General features: G+C 32.8%; 1 protein-coding gene across 4 annotated transcripts in view; it reads right to left on the minus strand.

The window, feature by feature from the left end:
- Positions 1–22,093, minus strand: part of PKN2 (protein kinase N2) — a 171,422-nt gene that overhangs the window by 44,721 nt on the left and 104,608 nt on the right. For 3 of the 4 annotated variants that reach the window (XM_019919811.3, XM_073787614.1, XM_019919810.3), the window contains 7 exons: positions 16,762–16,938; positions 12,104–12,166; positions 10,778–10,854; positions 8,618–8,760; positions 6,379–6,486; positions 6,093–6,173; positions 2,785–2,814 (listed from right to left, as the gene is read on the minus strand). In XM_019919811.3, the coding sequence (XP_019775370.2) occupies positions 2,785–2,814; positions 6,093–6,173; positions 6,379–6,486; positions 8,618–8,760; positions 10,778–10,854; positions 12,104–12,166; positions 16,762–16,938 (679 nt within the window). Of the gene's footprint in view, positions 1–2,784; positions 2,815–3,436; positions 6,006–6,092; positions 6,174–6,378; positions 6,487–8,617; positions 8,761–10,777; positions 10,855–12,103; positions 12,167–16,761; positions 16,939–22,093 lie in introns of those variants that run through there. The other variant, XM_019919809.3, reaches the window with a different exon arrangement.

Consider the following 22,093-nt stretch of genomic DNA (forward strand, 5'->3'; position numbering starts at 1 on the left):
TCTGCCATTTGTTTTATGGCTCAATTTTTGTAAATGCTCCATATGTACTTGAAAAAAACTGTGGAATCCCTTAATTGTTGGAGGCAGAAATCTATGTACGTCCACTGGACCAAGTTTACTGTTTTCTTCTAACATTTTATATCTTTGTTGATTAGAAAGTCTGTTGTCCAATAATGAGTTGAATTCTTCTACCCTGATGGATATTTGCTAGTTTTTTAAAGTAGCTCTAAGAATTTTTGCTTTATGTATTTAGAGACTATTTTATTAGATACATATATGCTTGGAATTATTATATCTTTTTGGTGAATTGAATCTTTTATCATTGTGTAGAAACACTCTAAGTGACACATTTTTTTCAAGATGGGTCTAAAATCAGTTTTGTTTGATATTAAATAGAGCTACCATAGCTTTAGTTTGATTGGTTTTTGCATTATATGTATTTCCTCCTACTTTTGCTTTTAACTTCTCTGCGTACATATGTTTTAGATTTATCTTTTTGTAAACATTATAAAATCAGATTTCCTTTTAAAAATATATACCTTGGTTTTAACTAGTGAGTCTGCTCCATTTATATTGCTATACATTTAGAGTTCTACCATGTTACCTTTGGTTTGGAATTTATACACACTATATTCTTTCAGTGAATATCCTTGACATTTTATGATTGTACATTTAACTGATCAATACCTTGACACGCAGCTTACCCTTCCCTGACAAAGTGAGAGAGTGGCATGGACATATATACACTACCAAATGTAAACTAGATAGCTAGTGGGAAGCAGTCGCATAGCACAGGAAGATCAGCTCGGTGTTTTGTGACCGAGCTGGTTAAACTGATAAACTGATAGAGGGGTGGGATAGGGAGGGTGGGAGGGAGACGCAAGAGGGAGGAGATATGAGGATATATGTATATGTATAGCTGATTCACTTTGTTATACAGCACAAACTAACACACCCTTGTAAAGCAATTATACTCCAATAAAGATGTTAAAACAAAAAAGACCTAGACACCCCAACAACACAATAGAATACTTTAGCTCTGATCTTCTCTATCTCAATTTTCTTACATCTGTTGTCCAGAATTTCTGTTGACTTAACATAGAAAAAAAAGGCTTCTATGTATGGATTTGGTTTATTTAGATTTACCTAAGTGTTTACCATTTTATTTGCTCACAAGCCTTTTTTGTATCTTTGATCATCTTGGGGGATCATTTTCTTTGTTCTTGAAGCACTTCCTTTAGAGTAGGACCTTGATCATAAACCCTCCTTTAAAAAATATTTTAACTGATTTCATTCTTAAAAAAAGTTTACGTCCTACACAATTTCAGGTTGACATTTTATTTTCCAGTGCTCTGAAGGCAATATTCCACTGCTTCTATTATTGCTATTGAAAAGTTAGCTGTTAGTCTTTCCTTTCTCCCTGGGTATTTTCAAAATGTTGTCTTTGTGGTCTGCAGTTTCACTACAATGATTCTATGCATAAATTTATATTTATTCTGTATGGAGAATATTGTACTTATTAAATATTTTTCTTCTCTGGGAAATTTGCAGCCATTATGTCTTTACATATTGCCTCTCTTCCATTTATTCCAATTGTGTCTCCCTTCCATCTTCCATATCTCTTAACTTTCCTTTGATATCTTCCATTTCCTTATCTCTTTATTTGATTTACTTGGGATTATTTTTCAGATGTATCTTTCAGTTCTCCAGTTCTTTTTTCACCTGTGTAATCTGCTGTAATGCTTCCACTGAGTTTCAAATTTGGTCATTTATATATTTTTTTTAATTTTTGGATTTAAAAAATGTTTGTTAATTCCTTTCAAATTTCATTTTACATATTTATCCTGGTAAATTTTAGGTATATAAACTTTTTTATATAGTTATTTTAAATTTTGTATATGAGAATTCTAATATTTGCAATCTTTTGGAGGGGCTGTCTATATTTACTATTTTTATTGGCTTCATTCAAGATAACTTGCTGTCTCTCATGTATTTGGTGATCTGTGATAGTGTATTACTTGATCTTAACCTGTTGAAATCCTATATATTTTCATCCAGGAAAGCTTTCATTGAGAAAGTATTTGATTCTACTGGTAGATGGAGAGTGATCTGCAAAGTAGAACTTGAGCTCCTCTAGAGAATTTTAGCACAGAACATATAAGTTCTACTGCAATTCCAAGGTGTGTTATCCTCATAAAGGTATTGCTATAGAAATCCATCCTTGGCAACTCCACTTCTGGGTGTCTGCATTTCCAAAGTCAGCTCCCTGCCATTTTGGCTCTTATCCTCTCCAACTTCCTACTTCTCTGGCCTAATCTGTGGACTCAAGCTTCCATCCCAACCTCTGAGTATTCTCACTTTTGTGCTTGGATATTCCCTAACTCTTAGGTGCTGAAGCCCTAGTGTGTGCAGATTCATGCTCAAGTTTGTTTGCTTACTTTGGGGTGAGGGGTTGCCAGAGACCACTCTTATCTTTAATGAGACCAGCAATGACTCAAATTACGTTTCGTACTGGATGTCTGAGAGTTTCTACTTAGTCAAGATACTAGAAGAAATTACACAAGATTTTTGACACTTAGAAGTTACTTTACAAACTTACCTCTATTTATATATGTGTATATTTACATACATATATTTATAAACACATGTAGTTATATATGTATATACATATAAAGCTTATATCTCAGAGAAACACTAGATCTCAAAAGATAGCTAGAAGGTAAACAAGAATTCTATATTAAAAATATGATCCGGCATTTGTTCTTTTGGGTTTCTCATACTCACCCTCAGTTGCTTTGGGAAGATCAGCAGCACCTGTAAAAATTTTGTTAGATTTGAATCTATAATGCAGCTTTCACCTAGTCAACATACAATGGTGATTACATTATGACCTTAATCTGTGTCACAGAGATAGCAGGGTTCTTTTTACATTTCTGAAATATTCCATTTGTAATTTTTGAATAAGATGACTATAAAATAGCTAGTATTCTGTTTTCATTTACCTATTTTCTGAAAGGTCAGATTCTAAAATTAAATAAGTTATTCTCAAACAAGAGAAAAGTACATATAGTACTAGTGCTTGCATTTTAGCATTAATGTTTACCATTCTTCATTTATGAAGACTTTGGTGCCTTTTTTTATCACCTTTCTATCCTTAGTGTCTAGCACACAGAAGACGTCCCATAAGTAACCACTGAATGAAAGATGCTACTAAACTTACAGGAACAGAATGCAAAATTTCCCCACTGTTACCAGTGAAGTAGACAATTTGGTTTGACTCTTAATGATTTTACCCTTCCCTAGGACAAAAAGTACCTGCAAGAAGGCTAACTGAAGTTAACTAGTCTTTGAGATCTTGAATCTAGGAAAGCTAATACATATTCTGACCAATAGGAAGTTTCCAAAAGGAAATAATACTTAAAAACAAAGTTACAAATTACAATCTAATAAACTTTAATTTGTGCATTTGTGGTAATTTATGACTGCAAAACACTTTTTCTTAAAATGACATAAAGGCACATTTAATTTGAATGCATAGTGTACCATTCTAAAATATCTTAATTTCCTTACAAAGTGCTTGAGCAGTCACTTACACATACAGTAATAACAAAATATATTTACATTCTATAGAGTTTAAAAATTTTTAATCTGACTAAAATATATATATTTTTGAAACTACAGAAAAAAATTAGTGCTTTCTTCAGCTTAATTAGTGAATATACCCTGCCCTCTAATTTTTTTAGTGATTGACTTCAATTAAAAAAAAAATTCTGTACACTGTGTAGTTACAAAATGCTATGTCAGTTTTTAATGCTAAACGCCTATTTTAGACATTGCTTTCTATGCATATTTGAGAACCAGAAAAGGTGAGCAGACTGTACCTCAAAAGTATTTAGTGTTTTTTTTAATGTTGTGTTAACACTGTTTACATTAAAACCAGACAATTAAGCTAAGATCCTCTACTGTCCTTCACCAAGGAAGTTAACTGGCATTTTAAAAGAATTTTAAACAACATATTGCTGCTCCCTCTTCCTGTAAGATTTTCCCCCAAAGGATCATGGGTAATAATCAATTTGTAAGGAAACAGGAATTATCTCTGAACAATTTAACTGTTCTCAGAGTATAGCAAAAACATGCCAACACATCCTGGCAAGGCTGAAATATTCATAAATGTTTTAAGCTTAATTCTCTATAAATCAATGTGCTTTCATTTTTCTCATAGGATTTAAACTTGAACAACTTTTGAGACATGAGATCATAGTGATTAAATGGTTAACTCAGTATGGTTAGTTAACAACTTGCTATTCCTGAGGTATGATGGCCCTAACATGCTAAGCACAGAATCAAAGATGTTATTACTGAACTAGGGAAAAACAATAAAGTCAGACTAGGAGGGAAAACAATTAAAACAAAACAAAAAAACCCAAAACTCCAGGCAAGTAGAAAGGTCATGGCTTGCAGAAAGACTTCCCTATCCTTATAAGAGCATTAAAAAGCCACAAATGGATCCTCTGAAGAGTTGTAAAAAAGTATTTGATCAAATTATTTTTGAGACTTTTGAGGTACAGCTTTAGTGTTATAATAATTTTTATAAAATATAGACTGTTTTATCAAAAATATTTATACATTCTGTTATAAAATATTGCTTTTGCCCTCAGTAACTGCCAATATAAAATCTGGATCCAGTGGCCTAAAATGTACAAATGCACTTAACGTAAATGCTGGAGTCTGAGGTGTCTGCTTGGCCACTGTACAAAAGTGATGAAGTGGTGAAATTAAATAATAAACCTACAACATAGAATACATTACAACTTGCACATATACATGTTCACAGCATGTATACAATGATAATCCCTATGTTTTAACAAAGATATAGTTCCCTTCTACAGTAGACACAAGAACAAGATGAACTAGGTTGATAAATGTACAATATCAAAAACAGGAGTAATCAGTTCACTGGTCTGGGAAAAAGGTATGACTGAACATACTGAGTATCTAGACTTTGGGAATGCATACAGGTAACAGTATCTTGGTTCAGGCTGATAGTAAGTCCTCATTCTTAAAATTTTAAGTAAATGTAGATGTTTAGTTGTTTCTGTTTGTTTCAGCATAGTTGGTTTAATAAACATAATTGTTTGGCAAGTAGCTCTGTTGGAAAGCTATGAGGCTCTGTTACACGGTTGGTAAAGATAAGGCAATAAAAATTTTCTCCTAATAAATATAGAAAATTTATAATACATCAACTCATTCTGTTAAAGAAAAAAAGCCCCAAAATGTGCACAAACTAATTTTTTTGATATTACAGTAATTTCTTTACAAAAATAAGAGCATTTGCCTTATTCAAACAGAATCATACTATGTGTGAATAGTAATAGCATCCCAAGCCCTTTTTTCCTCTTTTTGTAAAATACAGCTAAGGAAAGTTAACTGATTAATTTTCCTTCCATTTAAGACAGGAGTACAGCAAAGCTAGGGACTGTAGAAGAGTGGTTTTTTTTGTTTCTTCCTTTTTTTAAAAAATAAGACTATTGATCCAAAAGTATTCATTTCTGATAGATTTTCATGGCCGATGTTCATTCAGCTTAAACTCCATGAAACTGTTTCCAGTGTTCAGATTTACGTTGAAAATACATTGAGAAGCCACTTTTCAAGAAGGTATTAGAATAGTATTTTTAAACACATCTTCATATGTTTAAAAAAAACTCAGAAGCTTTTGTTGGCACAGAGAGCAAATGAAGGGTTGCTATTTTTAGGAGGTCTTCTTATGAGTCAGTCTGCTTGGTTTCACATTGTGTAGCAACTTAACACCAATCAGCAATGTAGTCAAAATCTCTGAACATTTCTTGCTCCTCTTCTGAAAGTATCCTTGGTTCTCGAGGTGGAGTCAGAATAGGTGCTTCTGAGGTAAATTCATCATCAAAATTACTAACATCTTCCCGCCCTCTAATTGTAGGTACAAACGGCGGCTTTACTTTTTTGTCCATCAGAGCACTCCAATCAATTAGCTGGATTACAAAATATAAAATGACCAGTTTAGTTTCCTACTCCTAATTGCTACAGTTTCATAAAAAATTTTAAACTTTCATACTTACTCGGAAAAATGGGTGCTTTTTTACATCCTCTGCATCTTTTTCACCAGCTCCAAGGCGCCGCTCAGGATTTCTTCTTAATAACTAACACAATATAAAGGAAGAAAGTTAATATAAGACCAGGGACTCATTGACAAGGATTCTCATAACTTGCAAAGCTTTAGATGTTTCTTTTGGTATGTGTTTGTCTAAACCATGCAACATCTATACCTGAAAAACAACTTCTAAAATTCTACTGGGAAATGTTCTTTAAAAAATTTCAGTAGTTTTATAAATCATTAATTCTTACCCTTCTCATTATTGAAATGGCTTCTGTAGATAAGAACCTTGGATACCTTACTTCATCATTTACAATACTGTCAAAAACCTCCTCTTCATCATCACCAGGAAAGGGAGACTAGAAGAAATATCCTTGAGTCAGTCAAAATGAGTTTCAATACAGTAAAATCATCTATTCAAAGTTCCGAAGTACAATCAAGAACCAGATAGTGAGGAAAATAAGAAAAAGGAAAAACAAAAAAACAGACCCACCAAAACATCAAATAAGGACTACAAGAAATCACAATAGACACACAATAGATAGGTAACTACTAACCAGAGGATACACCATATACTCTTACTGAAATCTTCTTGTGGAAAGACAGAAGGAAATGCGTAAGGCAAATACAGTAATACATGTTACTACAGAGGGAAGCACAGACTTTGTAGAAATACATCAGACATGGATGTGGTTTGAATTTCACAGTCAACAGCAAATTAATGGTGGCAAAACACAATTAGAGACTGCAGGCATAATGACTGCACTTAGAAGTAACTGCCGGGACTTTCCTGGTGGTACAGTGGTTAAGAATCATCTGCCATTGCAGAGGACACAGGTTTGAGCCCGGGTTCGAGCCCCGGTCTGGGAAGATCCCACATGCCATGGAGCAACTAAGCCCATGCGCCACAACTATTCAGCCTATGCTCTAGAGCCCATGTGTCACAACTACTGAGCCTGCGCCCTAGAGCCCACGCTCCACAGCAAGAGAAGTGACCGCGGTGAGAAGCCCACGTACTGCAACGAAGAACAGCCCCTGCTCATCGCAACTAGGGAAAGCCTGCATGCAGCAACGAAGACCCAACGCAGCCAAAAATCAATAAGTAAATAAATAAAATAAACCTATTAAAAAAAAAAAGTTCAAGTATGTCAGAGCTTACAGAAACAACTAGTATGAGTACTTCTGGCACTCACAGAAAATAAAGACCACTGTGGATTAGGGATAAAATATATCTTTCCATCTTTATGCTTTTCTAAATAGAGGTGAAAAATTCAGATCTGAACCCATGGTCTTAAGAAAAGAAATAAATTTGGGTATATTAAATACCCTATCCTGCAGGCAGCAAACCACAATGGTTTACAGACAGGTTAAAATCCCAGCTCTACCATATGAGAGCTGTGTGACTTTAAGCAAGCTATTAACTTCTTTGTGTCTCTAAATTTATGCATCTGGAGATAAACATAAGACTACTATTGAGCTCATTAAAGTTTGCTGAAAAATGAAATGAGCTAATACTTATAAAGCACATAGAATAGTGCCTAGCACACAGTAAACGTTTTAATTTGCTATTTCTTTTCCTCCTTTTCCAAGTTTCCACTCCAATTTGACATATCAAAAGGTACTGTCATTGGATGAACTAAATTCATTTATTTACTTGTTTGGTATAAGTGCCACTAAATGACAATCACAGGGCAAAACTTCAGAAATGTCTGACATTCAATAATTTAGTCATTCATCATTCAGCTACTAGTTTTTTCATGCCTAGAATGTTCAAGGTTGGTCATTGGCATCAGGGAAACGGCAGAACAATGAACCAATGCAAGGTAATTTTTCTTGCATCTCAAGATCATCAAACCCATCTAAGTAATTTTCAATTACTTGTCTAAATATTTACTCTTTTTTAATTCCACCCTAATTTATCATTTCCAAAAATTTATAACAAAATAGATTAGTCTCTTCTTACTGCTTTATTAATTAGATATAATTCACTGTTTTCTAAGTGTAACAATTTCTGTATACAACTAAGTTACCCCCAGAAATTTATTTTAAGTTAATCTAAAGAAAATAGTAGGAAAAAAAATGTTAATCTTTTCAATTCTACTGTATCGCTTTTGAAGGTAACATTTATTTTTGACTAATATATAGCTGACCTTTCTTTACAGGTACAGAGTACATTCCTTTTATCAGTCTTCTTGCTTTCTATTTCTTATGAAACAATCAGTTATGTGTGATTGTGTTTAAAAATATAACCAGAGCAACACTGAAATATAAGAAACTATTTTTGAAGCATTGGTAAACATTCCACAGATAATATAAAAATCTAAAAAAGATGGTGAAGGTAATATAGGATCATAGGCAATTACTAATATATATATAAATATTTATTAAGCTTAAGTTCTACTTACGCAGGAAACATATTAAGTGGTTTTATAAGTGACATGCTTTGTTCTTTCAATCACGTTTCCCTTTTACCTATTTTATACTGCTTACCTCACCAACGAGCATTTCATATATAAGTACGCCAAGGCCCCACCAATCTACAGCCCTTGTATAGGATGTTTCTGTTAATACTTCTGGGGCAAGAAATTCAGGAGTGCCACAAAATGTGCTTGTCCTATCTCCAAACCCCATTCCTGAAAAAGGTAAAATTCAAATATTTGTTAGCAAAGAAAAAAATCTGGCAAAAAAATTAGAAGATATCCTTAGGAAGCAAAATTAAAGGTGTACATTTGTGCATGGTAATCAAACTCAAAATACATTAAAGACTTTAGCTAACTCGTTTTCTAAATATGTTTCTCAAAATTTAGTAATAAATTAGTCAAATATACATTCTACATATTGAAGAAAATGTCTCATTGTATTCTAAACTGCTAAAAGCACATTATACACATCATCTTATGAAAGCTGACTTGTTAGTTGGGATAGGAGGAGAGGAGCCTCAGGTAACTTATCTGCAGAGGTGACACCTGAGTTGAGTGAAGGATGAGCAGACATTAGTCAGCAAATAGAGCTGAGATGAGTGATAGTGGTGGAGAGACAAAGACTGTAAGCAGTTTATTGTTGTTGCAACAGAAAGTACTAGGCAGACAGCTACAAGAGATCTGGCTGGAGAAGGAGGCAGGCAGATCAGGAGGGGCAATGTATATCACATCTTTGCCACTGAAGGTTTTCAGTAGCGGCGTACCATGGTCAGATTTGTATTTATATGTGCCCCTTTTGCATTTTAGCAATTACATGGCAGACTGATTTGAGGGAGAAAAAGAACAGAGACAGAAAAGTTAAAAGGCTATTAAAGTAGTCTTTTCAAAACAAGATGATGGTTGGCAGAGGTAGAGGGAAGATGAAAAACTTAAGAAATATTAAGGCGGTAGATGTCAGCACAATTTGGTGATTAACAGGATGTAGAAAGTAGTGAAGAGGAGAGAGTCCAGGATAATTCCACATTTTCAAATTGGGAGATTGAGAGGATTGTGGCACCATCAACTTCAAACGAGACTGAGGAAAAGAAACTTGCTTGTGCAGCGTTTGAGGTACCTGCTGACCAAGTAAAACTGTCTAGTAGATAGTTGACTATATATGTCAGGAAAGGAAATAATAGATTTGGAAATCATTAGAATATAGTTGCTAGTTAAAAACTACCTGAGAAAAGCAATGGGCTAAGGCCAGACTCTAGAGGAACAAAAGCATTTAAGTCAATAGTGTCCAAAAAAGGAAAAAAAACTTTCATTAGATTCAATAATTAGGAGGTCAGTTGGTAACTGATGGACACAGATTTATAAAGTTCATTCATTAATTCATCCAATTACTTATTAATTAAGCATTCACTGAATACTTAAGCTGTGCCAAGCACTATACTATATACTATGGAAAGAAAGCTGAATAAGAAACAGGAAGCTATCAGAGTAGAGGGGGAGACAGACAATGTTTGCTACAATACAGTGTATTAAGTGTACCTATTTACATACTTATCTCTAATTCTCATAATACTCCTAAACAAGAAGGATTATATTTATTTTATAGCTAAGGAAACAGACTCAATGAGGTTAAAAGTAACTTGTCCAAAGACACAGGGCAAATAAGTGGCAGCGCCAGGATTCAAACTTAGGACTGTGTGGTGCCTAAGCCCATGCTCTTTATATTTTCTTATGCTACCTCTTGATTCAAATTTCCCCAGTTTACATATTTATTTACATATGTTTGTGTGTGGACTCACACACGTATAGGTACATAAAAGATTCTTGAGGCATATGCATATATTTTTCCTATTTTAAATGTTAAAAGTTTTAAGAAGCAGGAGAGAAGTTTTTAGGCACGCATAATTTACTCTGCACAATCTCAGCAAAGCAAAAAATTTGGTGCTTAACCAATGCTTTCTTAGAGTAGAGAGAATTATTAATCATACAAAGAGAATCTTATTTTTATACTATGATTTCTGAAAACCTAACCTTATTCATATTCACAGAATAAATTCTTAATAATATGATAATTAGGTTATATGAACAACCTGTAAGTCTCAATAAAGAATAAGTTAAAGTTTAATTTTTAATAAATTAAAAAATACATTTTGCTCTCCACAGACAAATTTGAAAACTTCCAAAGTACAAAGGAATAGTAATCTATTAGAAAAGGCACTTTAAAATACCCAATTACCTTCTTTGCAAAGACCAAAATCAGCAATTTTCACAAAGCCCTCTGTATCTAGCAATAAGTTATCCAATTTCAAATCTCTGTTCAGGATAAAAAAAATGCAAAATGAAAAAAAAATCAATAAAATCAGTAGATAATATAATAAAAATATCATTTTAATAGGAGCCGTACTTTCTCTTTACTAAAAATGAATTTTTTCAAGTTATGGTTTGAGATTTAAATACTATATTACAAATGTTCATTTTCTTCCTTTTGGCAAGTTTATTACTTTACAAAAAATAATTTCTGAATATTTTCCCCGTTATGCAGAAAAGGAAGAATGTATCTAAAAGAGAAATGTTTGATCTATTTAAATATATATTTTAAAGCTCAGAAGGAGTTCATGGATCTTTAACTCAAATTTAATTAATTAATTAATTCTTTAATTAATTAATGGCCATGTCACACAGCTTGTGGGGATCTCAGTTCCCCTACAAGAGACCGAACCTGGGTCACGGCAGTGAAAGAGCCAAATCCAAAGCACAAGACCATCAGGGAGCTCTCGGACTTGGACTAACTTTGAAGTTTGCCTACACGCCATCCATAAGAATGAATTATCAAACAAACAGTATAAGTAAGGTATAAGGGAGCAGGTTTAACCTTCTAAGAGAATAATTCAAAATAAAGAGGAAGCTATTAAGTCATATTAAATGATTACAAATTAAGTTGAAAGTATTTTATTCTTTAAGTTAAATAGGGCCATTAGGAAACTGTTATCTTGGAAACATTGTTAGATGTTTGAATAAACTGATGTTTACAGTCTTTTAATTCTTACTGGCCTTCCCATAATGTGTCTGATCTAGAGCAATGTTATTCAAAGTGTTAACCATAGACTAATTGCTGGGCTATGAACTATTTCGAACTAGTCTGCAATTTGGTAAGGAGTTTGTGCCAGTACATAAATCAGATATGTCACCAAGTACACTGTCTAGTTGACAGCAAGGCTTAATGAAGGAAGCAAGGTGATGTTTTATAATCTGGCACAAGTGGATCAGTTGAATATAAAGTATTCACCAGGATGAATATTGTTGGTAAATTGTGTTATCATAGGTCAACTTATAATTTGACTATTCTAATTAGGTAATGGGCAGAGGACCAGTAACAAAGAAATTTATCATTAATTATTGTGTTAACCATGTCTTTCAAAATTGGAGTTTAACTTTTTTAGTGATCAGTTATCATACAAAAGAGAAAATTAAGAAGCTGGTTAAACAAAATATCCTTCTTAATTATCTTTAATTCTACTTCATATCAAAATAAGCAATTAGAAAATATCAAAACTTTACTTACCTATAAACAATTTTGTGTTCATGTAAATACTGCAACCCAAGAACTACACATGCAGCATAAAATCTGTTTTAAGAATTAAATCAAAAGAAGTTTAATAAATTCCACTACTCATGAATCCCAGTTTATACTTTTATGCTTCAAAGCAGAACTCTGTAGTTAACTAATTTCACAAGTATTTATTTAGTCCTTACTATGTGCCAGACATATAAGTAAGATATGTGCTAAATATTAGGGGTGAAATTTAAAAATAAGAAAAATGCAGTCTCTAAAATGGAAGCCATTAACTTTGCCTGGTGGAGTCATTGAAGCCCTTGGGGTAGACATTTGATCTGGTTCTTCGAAGAAAGTACAATATGCCATCATAAAGGCAGGACGGTATGAAAGGTAGAACTTTTGTATGGGAAATATAGGGTATGCTCCTAAGAGGGAAAGGAATAGGCGTGTAAAAGGCATAACCTGTTTGACAACCATAATGAGTTTGTTGTGGCTGAAGTAAAGGATGAGGAAGAAGTAGCGGGAGATGCAGCTGAAAAGATAGCCTGAGATCAAGTTGTGAAGGACCTTGAATGTCATATTATGAACACAGGCATACCTTGTTTTACTGTGTTTTTACTTTATTGTGCTTCACAGACAACTGTGTTTTCTTACAAATTGAAGGTTTGTGGCAACCCTGAATGGAGTAACATTATGGGCTCCATTTTTCCAACAGCATTTGCTCACTTCAGGTCTCTGTGTCACATTTTGGTAATTCTCTCAATATTTCAAGTTTTTCATCATTATTATTTTTGTTATGGTGATCTGTGATTTCTGACATTATTATTGCAAAAAGATTACGACTTGCTGAAGGATCAGATGATTGTTAGCATTTTTTAACAATAAAGTATTTTTTAATTAAGGTATGTATATTGGTTTTTTTTAGACATAATGCTATCGAACACTTAATTGACTACAGTATAGTGTAAATGTAACTTTTTTTTTTTAAATTTATTTATTTATTTATTTATGGCTGTGTTGGGTCTTCGTTTCTGTGCATGGGCTTTCTCTAGTTGTGGCAAGCAGGGGCCACTCTTCATCATGGTGCGCAGGCCTCTCACTGTCGCGGCCTCTGTTTTTGTGGAGCACAGGCTTCCAGATGCGCAGGCTCAGTTAATTGTGGCTCACGGGCCCAGTTGCTCCGCAGCATGTGGGATCTTCCCAGACCAGGGCTCGAACCCATGTCCCCTGAACTGGCAGGTGGATTCTGAACCACTACGCCACCAAGGAAGCCCTGTAAATGTAACTTTTATATGCACCAGGAAACCAGAAAATTCACGACTCATTTTATTATATTTGTTTTATTATGATGTTTGTTTCAGTATGGAACTGAACCTGCAATATCTATGAGGTATGCCTGTACTGAAAATTCTTCTCTTAGTGATAGCAAATCAAACAATTTTAATCAGGGCAGAATAATCAGATTTATGTTAGAGAACTTTCTTGATAGTAGTATGAAGTGGAGTGGAAGTAGGTAGATATCCAGAGGGAAAAGGAACAGATAAGGCTAAAATGATAGTACAGATGAAAGATCATGAGTACCTCTAATGTAGTGGCAACAAAGAGAATAAGAGATGGATTCAAGAGAAACTTTAAAACGAGCATGATAGGACTTGGTGTCTCATTAGCTATAAAGGATGAGGGAAAGGGAAAAGATGAAGATAACTCTCAAGGTTTCCTTTTTATTGTAATGAATAGGTGGAGAAATACAGAAGTAGCCAAAGTTTTGTGGGGAAAGTGAGTTTGCCTTTACACATATTGACCTCAAATTGCCTTGGGACAGGTGAAGAGGTCTAGAAATTGGATAAACAGGTTTAGATCTTAGAAAAACTTCAACCCAGCTAGAATATTAACTCTTGAGGGATCGGACCATGTTTGTCTTTTTCAGTGTTTAGCCTAAATGCTTAGCAAAATGGTTGATACACAATAGCCTTACTGAATAAGGAGGTAGGTAATAACTAAATGAATGAATTAAAAAATGCAGATCTGTCTTCAGTGTAGAATACCCTATAAGGAGACACTTCAGAGAATCAGTTCTTAATTTTACAAGTGACACATGGATATTTCCTCTATAAAATACACATAATACCCCTACCCTAAAGCACAATTTTTCATTCATCCATCTCCATTTCACCCTGATGCCACTACTATCCATAAAGGTAACTACTTTTGTTAGTTTGGTGAATGTCCTTCAAATTTTAGAATGCATTTACGTGTACATGTAGATATGTTTTGTGTTTCTTTATTTTTACAAAAATGGAACCATAATTTGGAGATTTTTTAAATGCAACTATTTATAAATATTTGATTATACATTAGATCTTATGTAATTATTTATCATAAGTTTAAAAGATTTAGCTTAAGTCCATTAAAACAAATGTGATTCTAAAATTGCTTAAGGTAGTTTTTTTTAAGCAAACTTATTTTGGTGGCAAAACAATACTGTAACAATCATAAAAATACCCTGATTTCTCTTTTGCTCCATTATTTGTAAACAGATTGTCCTAATGATACTTAATAAATAACTGGGTATACTGGGTATCATCAAATCAAACCTTTAAGATAAATATTTTACAGAAGCAGAAAATGAAGCTCTCAGAAAGAGTAACTAATTTATCTAAAGCGACATAGCCAGAACACAGCAAAGCTAGGACTCAAATTAATTTCGATTCCTTCGTCTCAAGCAATAAGAATACAATGTTTGCCTAGCATATGTGAGTCACCCTTCTAGGTGTTCCACTAGTACATAGAATACACATAGTCCTTGTTGCTCCCCTTTAGTGAGGGGAGACAGACAATAAAAATGTAAAAAATAAATAAGGTGATTTCAGGTATAAAGTGCTATGAAGAATATAAAATATAAAATAGAATAGAGTGTGGCCTGATTTAGACGTTAGTGATACAGTGGTATTTTAATTAAAGTAATGAGGAAAGACCTCCAAAGGAATGACATTTGAGGTGAGATCTGAATGATTAGAGGGAGGTACTTTAGATATGAAGTATTGCAATAAAGCGTTTTATTCTTGTATTTCACTGGGCTTAATTGTTTCATTGGTACTATATAATTTGTACTCTCAGCAAAAATAAAAAGTTTGTTAAGGCAGAATAGGATTTTACATTTATTAAAGAAAAGGCATAACAAAACAAATTCCCAAGGCAGTTAGCACAAGGCTAGTAGTAGTAGTCTAGATGCCCTGCTTTTAATTTTTAAATATTAATTTTTAAATATGCAGGGAATTAATTATTAGTAGCCTTCTATTATTTTGTGGCTTTTGCCTCCTTTTCTGAAAGCTTCACAATCCATCAGAACTAATGCCCTAGTACTACTATCTGCTGTATTATACTTCTGATGGTTATGAGAATCAAATAAAGGAATGAAAGTAAAAATGTTACACAAATGTCAGCTGTCAGAATACAGACAAGTGATAAAAATTCAATAAAGTTTTACTACTGGTTTATGATTTTTATGATTTGGGTTATGTTTTGGAGGTAGAATTTGGATGTTGCATGTAAGGAAAAAAGAGAATCAAGAATGACTCCTGTGTTTTGGCTTGAACAACTGGTAGATGGTATTGCCATTTAATAACAGAGAAGCCTAGAAGAGTAACAGGCTGGGGAGTGGTGGGTGAGGTGGGGGAAAATGGGAAATATCAGGCGTTCATTCTGAGATGTTAAACAAGAAATACTTATTAGCCATATAAAGGGAAGAGTCAAGTTGGCTGCTGAATGTTATTGGAATTGGAAGTTTAGGTAAGAGGTAAGGGCTGGAGATATACATTTGGTAAACACCTGCATATACGGTGTAGCTATTAAGAGCATTTTCCTAGGTTCAAATCCTAGCTCCAACACTTAAGAGCTTCAAAACTGGGATAACAACAGGGGAAGAATATATATAATTATGTTTAATCACAAATGTTTGCTATTATTTATTCTTTTGCATCTGAATAAGTAAAACCTTCATATAATATCAAATTCAAAAACTACAAAAAGGGGTTTAGTGATAAATTAAAATATTTAACACAGTACCTGACATCCTGTAAGCATTCAGTGAAATATATATTTTAAACAGTATACCCAGTTATTTATTAAGTATCATATCTGGATTCCATGCCTTTCATTGGAGGCGATACGCATACCAATTTCTTTTATATTCTTTAGAGGTATTGTAAGCACATGCAAGCAAACACTTAAGACATACTCTTTTAAATTACCCTTTAAAATGCAAATACAAATATGTCATACAAATATATAATACAAACTCTTCTACATTTTCTTTTTTCACTTAACAGTGTACTTTGAGTATAGTTAATATTTAAAGCCATGGTCCTAGATGGCATTCCCTAGGGAGAAAATATACTGGAAAAAAAGAAATTTTACTAAAATAAACCTAAATTGTATATCTAAATTATCAATTGTGATTTAGGGTAATCCATGAAATTTTCAACATGAACAACAGAGAAAAATAGATACATTTATTTATGGCAAAAAGGTAAGTAAGGAGTTCTATTATTTCTTCATCTATTTTCCATATGAGGGAAAAAAATAAATCTAAAATTCAGAGAGCTTTTTTCCTTCCCAGAAAGAAATCAGTCATGAAGAAACTCAGAGAAATGCTAAATACTCACACAGCTCTTGGTTCAGAAAAGACATCAGTATGAATGTGCATCATTAGGTCCCCACCGGCAGCATATTCCATTACAAAGCAAACATGCTCTTTGGTTTGGAAACATGCAAAAAGGTTCACCAAAAAGGGATGCCTTACACTATTCACAGTTTCAAAAATTCTTTTTTCACACATCAGGCTGTAAGAGAAAACATTTAAAAATCACTGGTATTTTTTTTTAAAGTTCTAGTTGGAAATAACATTCTTTAAAAATTACTAAACTCTAAAATAAGCAAAGTTCTTAACCATTATAACTTTAAAACCATAAAACGTGTCCTAGTTTTGCTACAAATGCTTTGAAAAATTTGGGCTACTTGATATATATAACTTTAATAGAAATATATTAATGAAAACTAAATATGATTAGCATGACATAAGTTCACATTGATAGTATCAGAGTAGCACACATATGACTAGTGGTAACAGTTAATAAAAAAGGCTTAATTAGGAGTGAATTGTGAAAAATTTTCAGGAATTGGTCAAAGGATTTAGCAACCTAAAGCATAATTTTAAAATACAAATTTTCTGCTCAAGGCAATTTCAAGGACAGTATATATTTATAATTCACAAGCTATGGTATCCAAATATTCTATCATACAATATATGAAGCTGAGAGGTAAAGATACACTGCATAAAATTTTAATTTAGAAGGCTAACTGGAAAATAAAGAGGTTACATGGAGAATTCTATAACATACTTCAAGGAAGCTCCTGGAGAATGACACAATTTATCTATAAAATCTATAGCTATCACAGGTTTCCCTGTAAGAACTCTTACAAGCTGCTTAAAAGAACAGTGGTCAAACTTACTGACTCTGAAACAATTTTGCCTAAATAGCAAAAAATACCACTCTTCTTCCCCCTGAAAATATTTAGTAAATCAACCTGACTTAAAACTCAAAGCAGACATGTACACACTGCTGTATTTAAAATGGATAACCAACAAGGATCTACTGTATAGCACAAGCAACTCTGTTCAGTACTATGTAAAAACGTAAATGGGAAAACAATATGAGAAAGAATAGATACATGTGTATGTATAACTGGGGAAAAACAAAAAAAAAGAAAACAAAATCTAAACAACAACAACAAAAAACACCTCAAAGCAGAAGAAAACCAGGTCAAATATTATTCAAATACAACTTGGAATTAACACTTTAAACACCTGATCAAAATAAATATACCTACAGACGTATTTTATTACCAATTAAATTACGTTTATGTTTCTAATACAAAATAGGCATTTTTGTTTGTTTTTGAGACTGGAATCAAAAATTGACATTAACGTTTGTTGAAAAGCATTAATAATGCTTTCATTTTTAAAATTAAAGAACTCCTTAGATGTGTGTGTGTGTGTGTGTGCGTGTATTTGGTTATTGATTTCAAAATACCAAACCAAAATTCTAATGTTAGAAGGAGGTAGACCCATTCTCCTTTCTTTTGGATCTCTTCAGAGTTAATTTTAAAAAGTTTAACTTAAAGATTAAAGCATTTGTTTGGGTATCCAGATTATACTGCTATGAACATTTAAGAGTATACCTGTTGTGTAGAAGGAACATGGAATTTTTATTGCTCTGTTAATATAGTCATATTCTGAATTATGAACTAAAACACCTGTTCAGTTTTAAATACTGACAATAAATGCAGCTATTATGAAATAGTGTTTAAACTCCATTTAATATGGTCACATTCTAGATGAACTCTTACCCTCTTATTTCACACAATCTGTTTACAACTTTACATATACTCAAAACAGAAAGCCCCACTGTAATTGTTTCTAAAGTGTTGGGCTTATGTCTCCATACATTTGCAAGGTTTCTAAATGTTACTACAAATTAAGTCACTATTAGAAATAAATTCACAGAAGATTAGGAAGAACAGTTAACAGCTTTGACTATCACCATTTAAATTTATTGGAAAACAATGTCTAATTGGGCAAGATCCGTAAGACAGATTCTAAAACAATTGATTTACTATGTCAATCTAAATTTTGGCTAATGAGGATAAAATATTCGGATGAAATAAGACAAACTGGCAAGATGTTTTGGGCTCAACTAGATGGCAAACGTGGCCTCTTCACTGTGTATGGCTTATGGGTGAATTACTAATCCACTATGGGTGAATTACTAATTCTCAGCTGGATAAGTATAAGGTTAGACCTGTGTTGAACATGTAAATGGTCTAAAGGATTAACCAGAATTCCTCTTAAAATGGTTTTAATGCCATTCATAGAATTGTTTGATGAGGACTGACAATATTGATGAGGGCTGGATAGATGTTTTAGGACTATTAGGTAAAGGAGGAAGGATCTTTATAGACCCCAACAGGAACAATAATTTTAATTTTAAGCATTATACAGCACACCAGAAAGCTGCTCCGTAAGTCTTTAACTTTTCCCAATCTAATCTAAATTGTATATTCTCCTTAAAAGTCCATGAAACAATCCAACCTTATTCAAAACTTCAAACTTCATTCTGTCCAGAACATTTTCCTCTATCTTGTCATTTCTCTCCTCTCCATGTTCCCAAATATCTTCCATCTGCCAAAGATCAGCACAAATCCAATCTTCTTTACAAGGCCTTACCTAAATCCACCAGCACACCTTCATTTGATGTTCCCCCTGTTATGAGCTGCGATTATCTACATTGTTCAGCTTAAACTCAAACATATCTAATCTGTTTTATTTATATAACTAATGTATTTATGTTTTATCTCCCTAAGTGACTAGTTCCATTCTAACATTTTTTGGTGTACTTCCTTCAGTACATTATTAGACATGATAGAAACTTAAAAACTATATAAATAGTTATTTTGGTCAGTGGAAAATTACAACATTAATAAGGCTAATCTTAGGATTAAATCATATATACATATATATGATATATATAGAAAATCTGGCTAGCTGTGTTTTTGTTCTGCAACTACAAAAATATACTTCCAAGTCTATCCTGTTGTTTTGAAATGTGAACTGGTAAGGCAAGGAAGCTGAGTGAGGCATAACAGTAACACACATTTAACATTCCTGCTCAGGAGTGGGGGAAGATGGCACTCAGAAAGAAGTTCTACTAATGGTAGGTGGAAAACGTGATCTTTGTACATGAATTACATTACTTTGAAGTTAGTACATAATTTGTGTTCCTTAATAAAGATGTAGATTTGTGGTTACCAGAGATGGGGTGAGGGGAGGGGAAATTGGATGAAAGCAGTCAAAAGGTACAAACTTCTAGTTATAAGATAAATAAGTACTAGAGATATAATGTACAATATGATGAAGTTAACATTTCTGTATGTTATATATGAAAGTTGTTAAAAGAGTAAATCTTAAGAGTTCTCATCACAAGGAAAATTTTTTTTTCTATTTCTTTAATTTTGTATCTCTATGATGTTCACTTATTTTGACAATCATTTCATGATGTATGTAAGTCAAATCATTATGCTATACACCTTAAACTTATACAGTACTGCATGTCAATTATATCTCAATAAAACTAGAAGAAAAAAAACCAAACCAAATAACAACAAAAAACAAGTTGATTTGGAATTTTCTATAAGTAAAATAATAAAATTCACACTAGAAAGAGAAAATTTAGAAAGGAAAACTGTCGTTAAGAAACATCAAGTATTTCAGAAACATCTATAGGAAAAAAACCCCCACTGATATGCAATAACATTGAATTCTATGGATCTATTAAAAGGATGAGATAGAAAGTGGATATAAAAGATTTCTGCTTAGTTGTTTACTATTCAGACTTGCAAGTTATATAACTTTTAAAAACATGCTGGTCTGTTTTCTTATTTCCTAAATTAATTTTTTTTCTTGTCTTCCTCTAATTGCTCTCTTTTCTGCTGCCTTCCTCAAAGTCCTCTAAGAGTGAGTTTTATTTCTCACTCTGAATTTTACATTTCTCTGTTTTTCTGGTTCTACTGGAGATTATTTTACTTCTATGTTACTGAATATATGGATTTATAACTGAAGTTAGATAAAGATTACTCATCAACTTTTCACTAAGGCTGGATTAAATTTAAGTAGGGGTAATGTCCCAGGTTCTGGCTAAAGCTTCATCCTCTAATCCAGACATTCTTCTTTAATAGTAATATTAATATTATTCTATCTATATTTAATTAGGAAGTTTTTTCCTACAGAGATGTGGCTCAAAGTAGTAACAATGTAGCAGAAAGTTATATAAACCACCAAGTAATTACCACTTTCCCATTATTAACTGGGTAGTACCAGTCTCCTATTATTTTAGGATATAAATGAATTTACCATATATGAATCTGGAATAAAGCAAACATTCTTCCAGAAAAGAAAAACACTTGACCTTACTATTATTGTAATTAAAACAAACTGACAGTGTAATTAAAGGTTTGCTTTAACTACTTATGTAACAGAAATATACAGTTGTTAGCATATACTCTAGTGTTCAGAATATTTCAAAAATATTATGCAAAATCTCTCTAAGTAGTTTTAGATCAGGGAGGAGTTTATTTTGATATAATTGAGAAGTATGAGAAATGGATAAAAAACAAATAGGCAAATCCAAAAGGAAAAGATTTTTTTTATACAAAGAAACCTGCATCTTTTAAGATCTATCCTAATTCTAAGAACTTCCCATATCATGGAAAAAATATTAAAAATAGCAATTTGATATATCTATATGGCACTTAATATAATTCGGTAAGGCAAGTATTACCAAAAAATATATTTTAAAAATATGTGGGTTAACTGAGGCTCAAAGATGTTCAGTGAATTGCCCTGGGATCAAATCATTAATTAAGAAGGAACAATCAGAACTAGAGAAGTCTTCTCACTGATAATCACAGGCTGTTCTCATTATACAGGGCTCTCTTCTATTAATATCAACTGGTGCTTCCTTAACTGGTGGTTTAAGAAAAATACTGCTGCTTCTAAATATCAAATGAAAGCCTCATTCTGTAATAAATATGACATTTTATTATACAATAATTTCCATGTTGAACCACTCCATTAATTTGAGATAGTCTTTTAAAGTATATTCTCTAACCTAATTACAATATTATCCCCAAAGTCCTTACGTTTTAATAATTGTAGAGGCAGAGGTATCCGTATCAATGTGCACCCAGAAATGTAAGACGCTGTGGTCAAAAAATACCATTTTCAGAAACATAGAGCAAAAAATAGATGTAGGTGCATTTTCAAAAGCAAAATATATTAACCATTCAGTTAACTGAAGATTATTTGTAAATGACATCTTATCACTTCTGTAGTATGAACAGGAAATAGCCTCACCAAACCACAGATGTATAACAGTTCCT

The sequence above is a fragment of the Tursiops truncatus genome, chromosome 1, assembly GCF_011762595.2.
Source record: "Tursiops truncatus isolate mTurTru1 chromosome 1, mTurTru1.mat.Y, whole genome shotgun sequence".
NCBI classification, from domain to species: Eukaryota; Metazoa; Chordata; class Mammalia; order Artiodactyla; family Delphinidae; genus Tursiops; species Tursiops truncatus.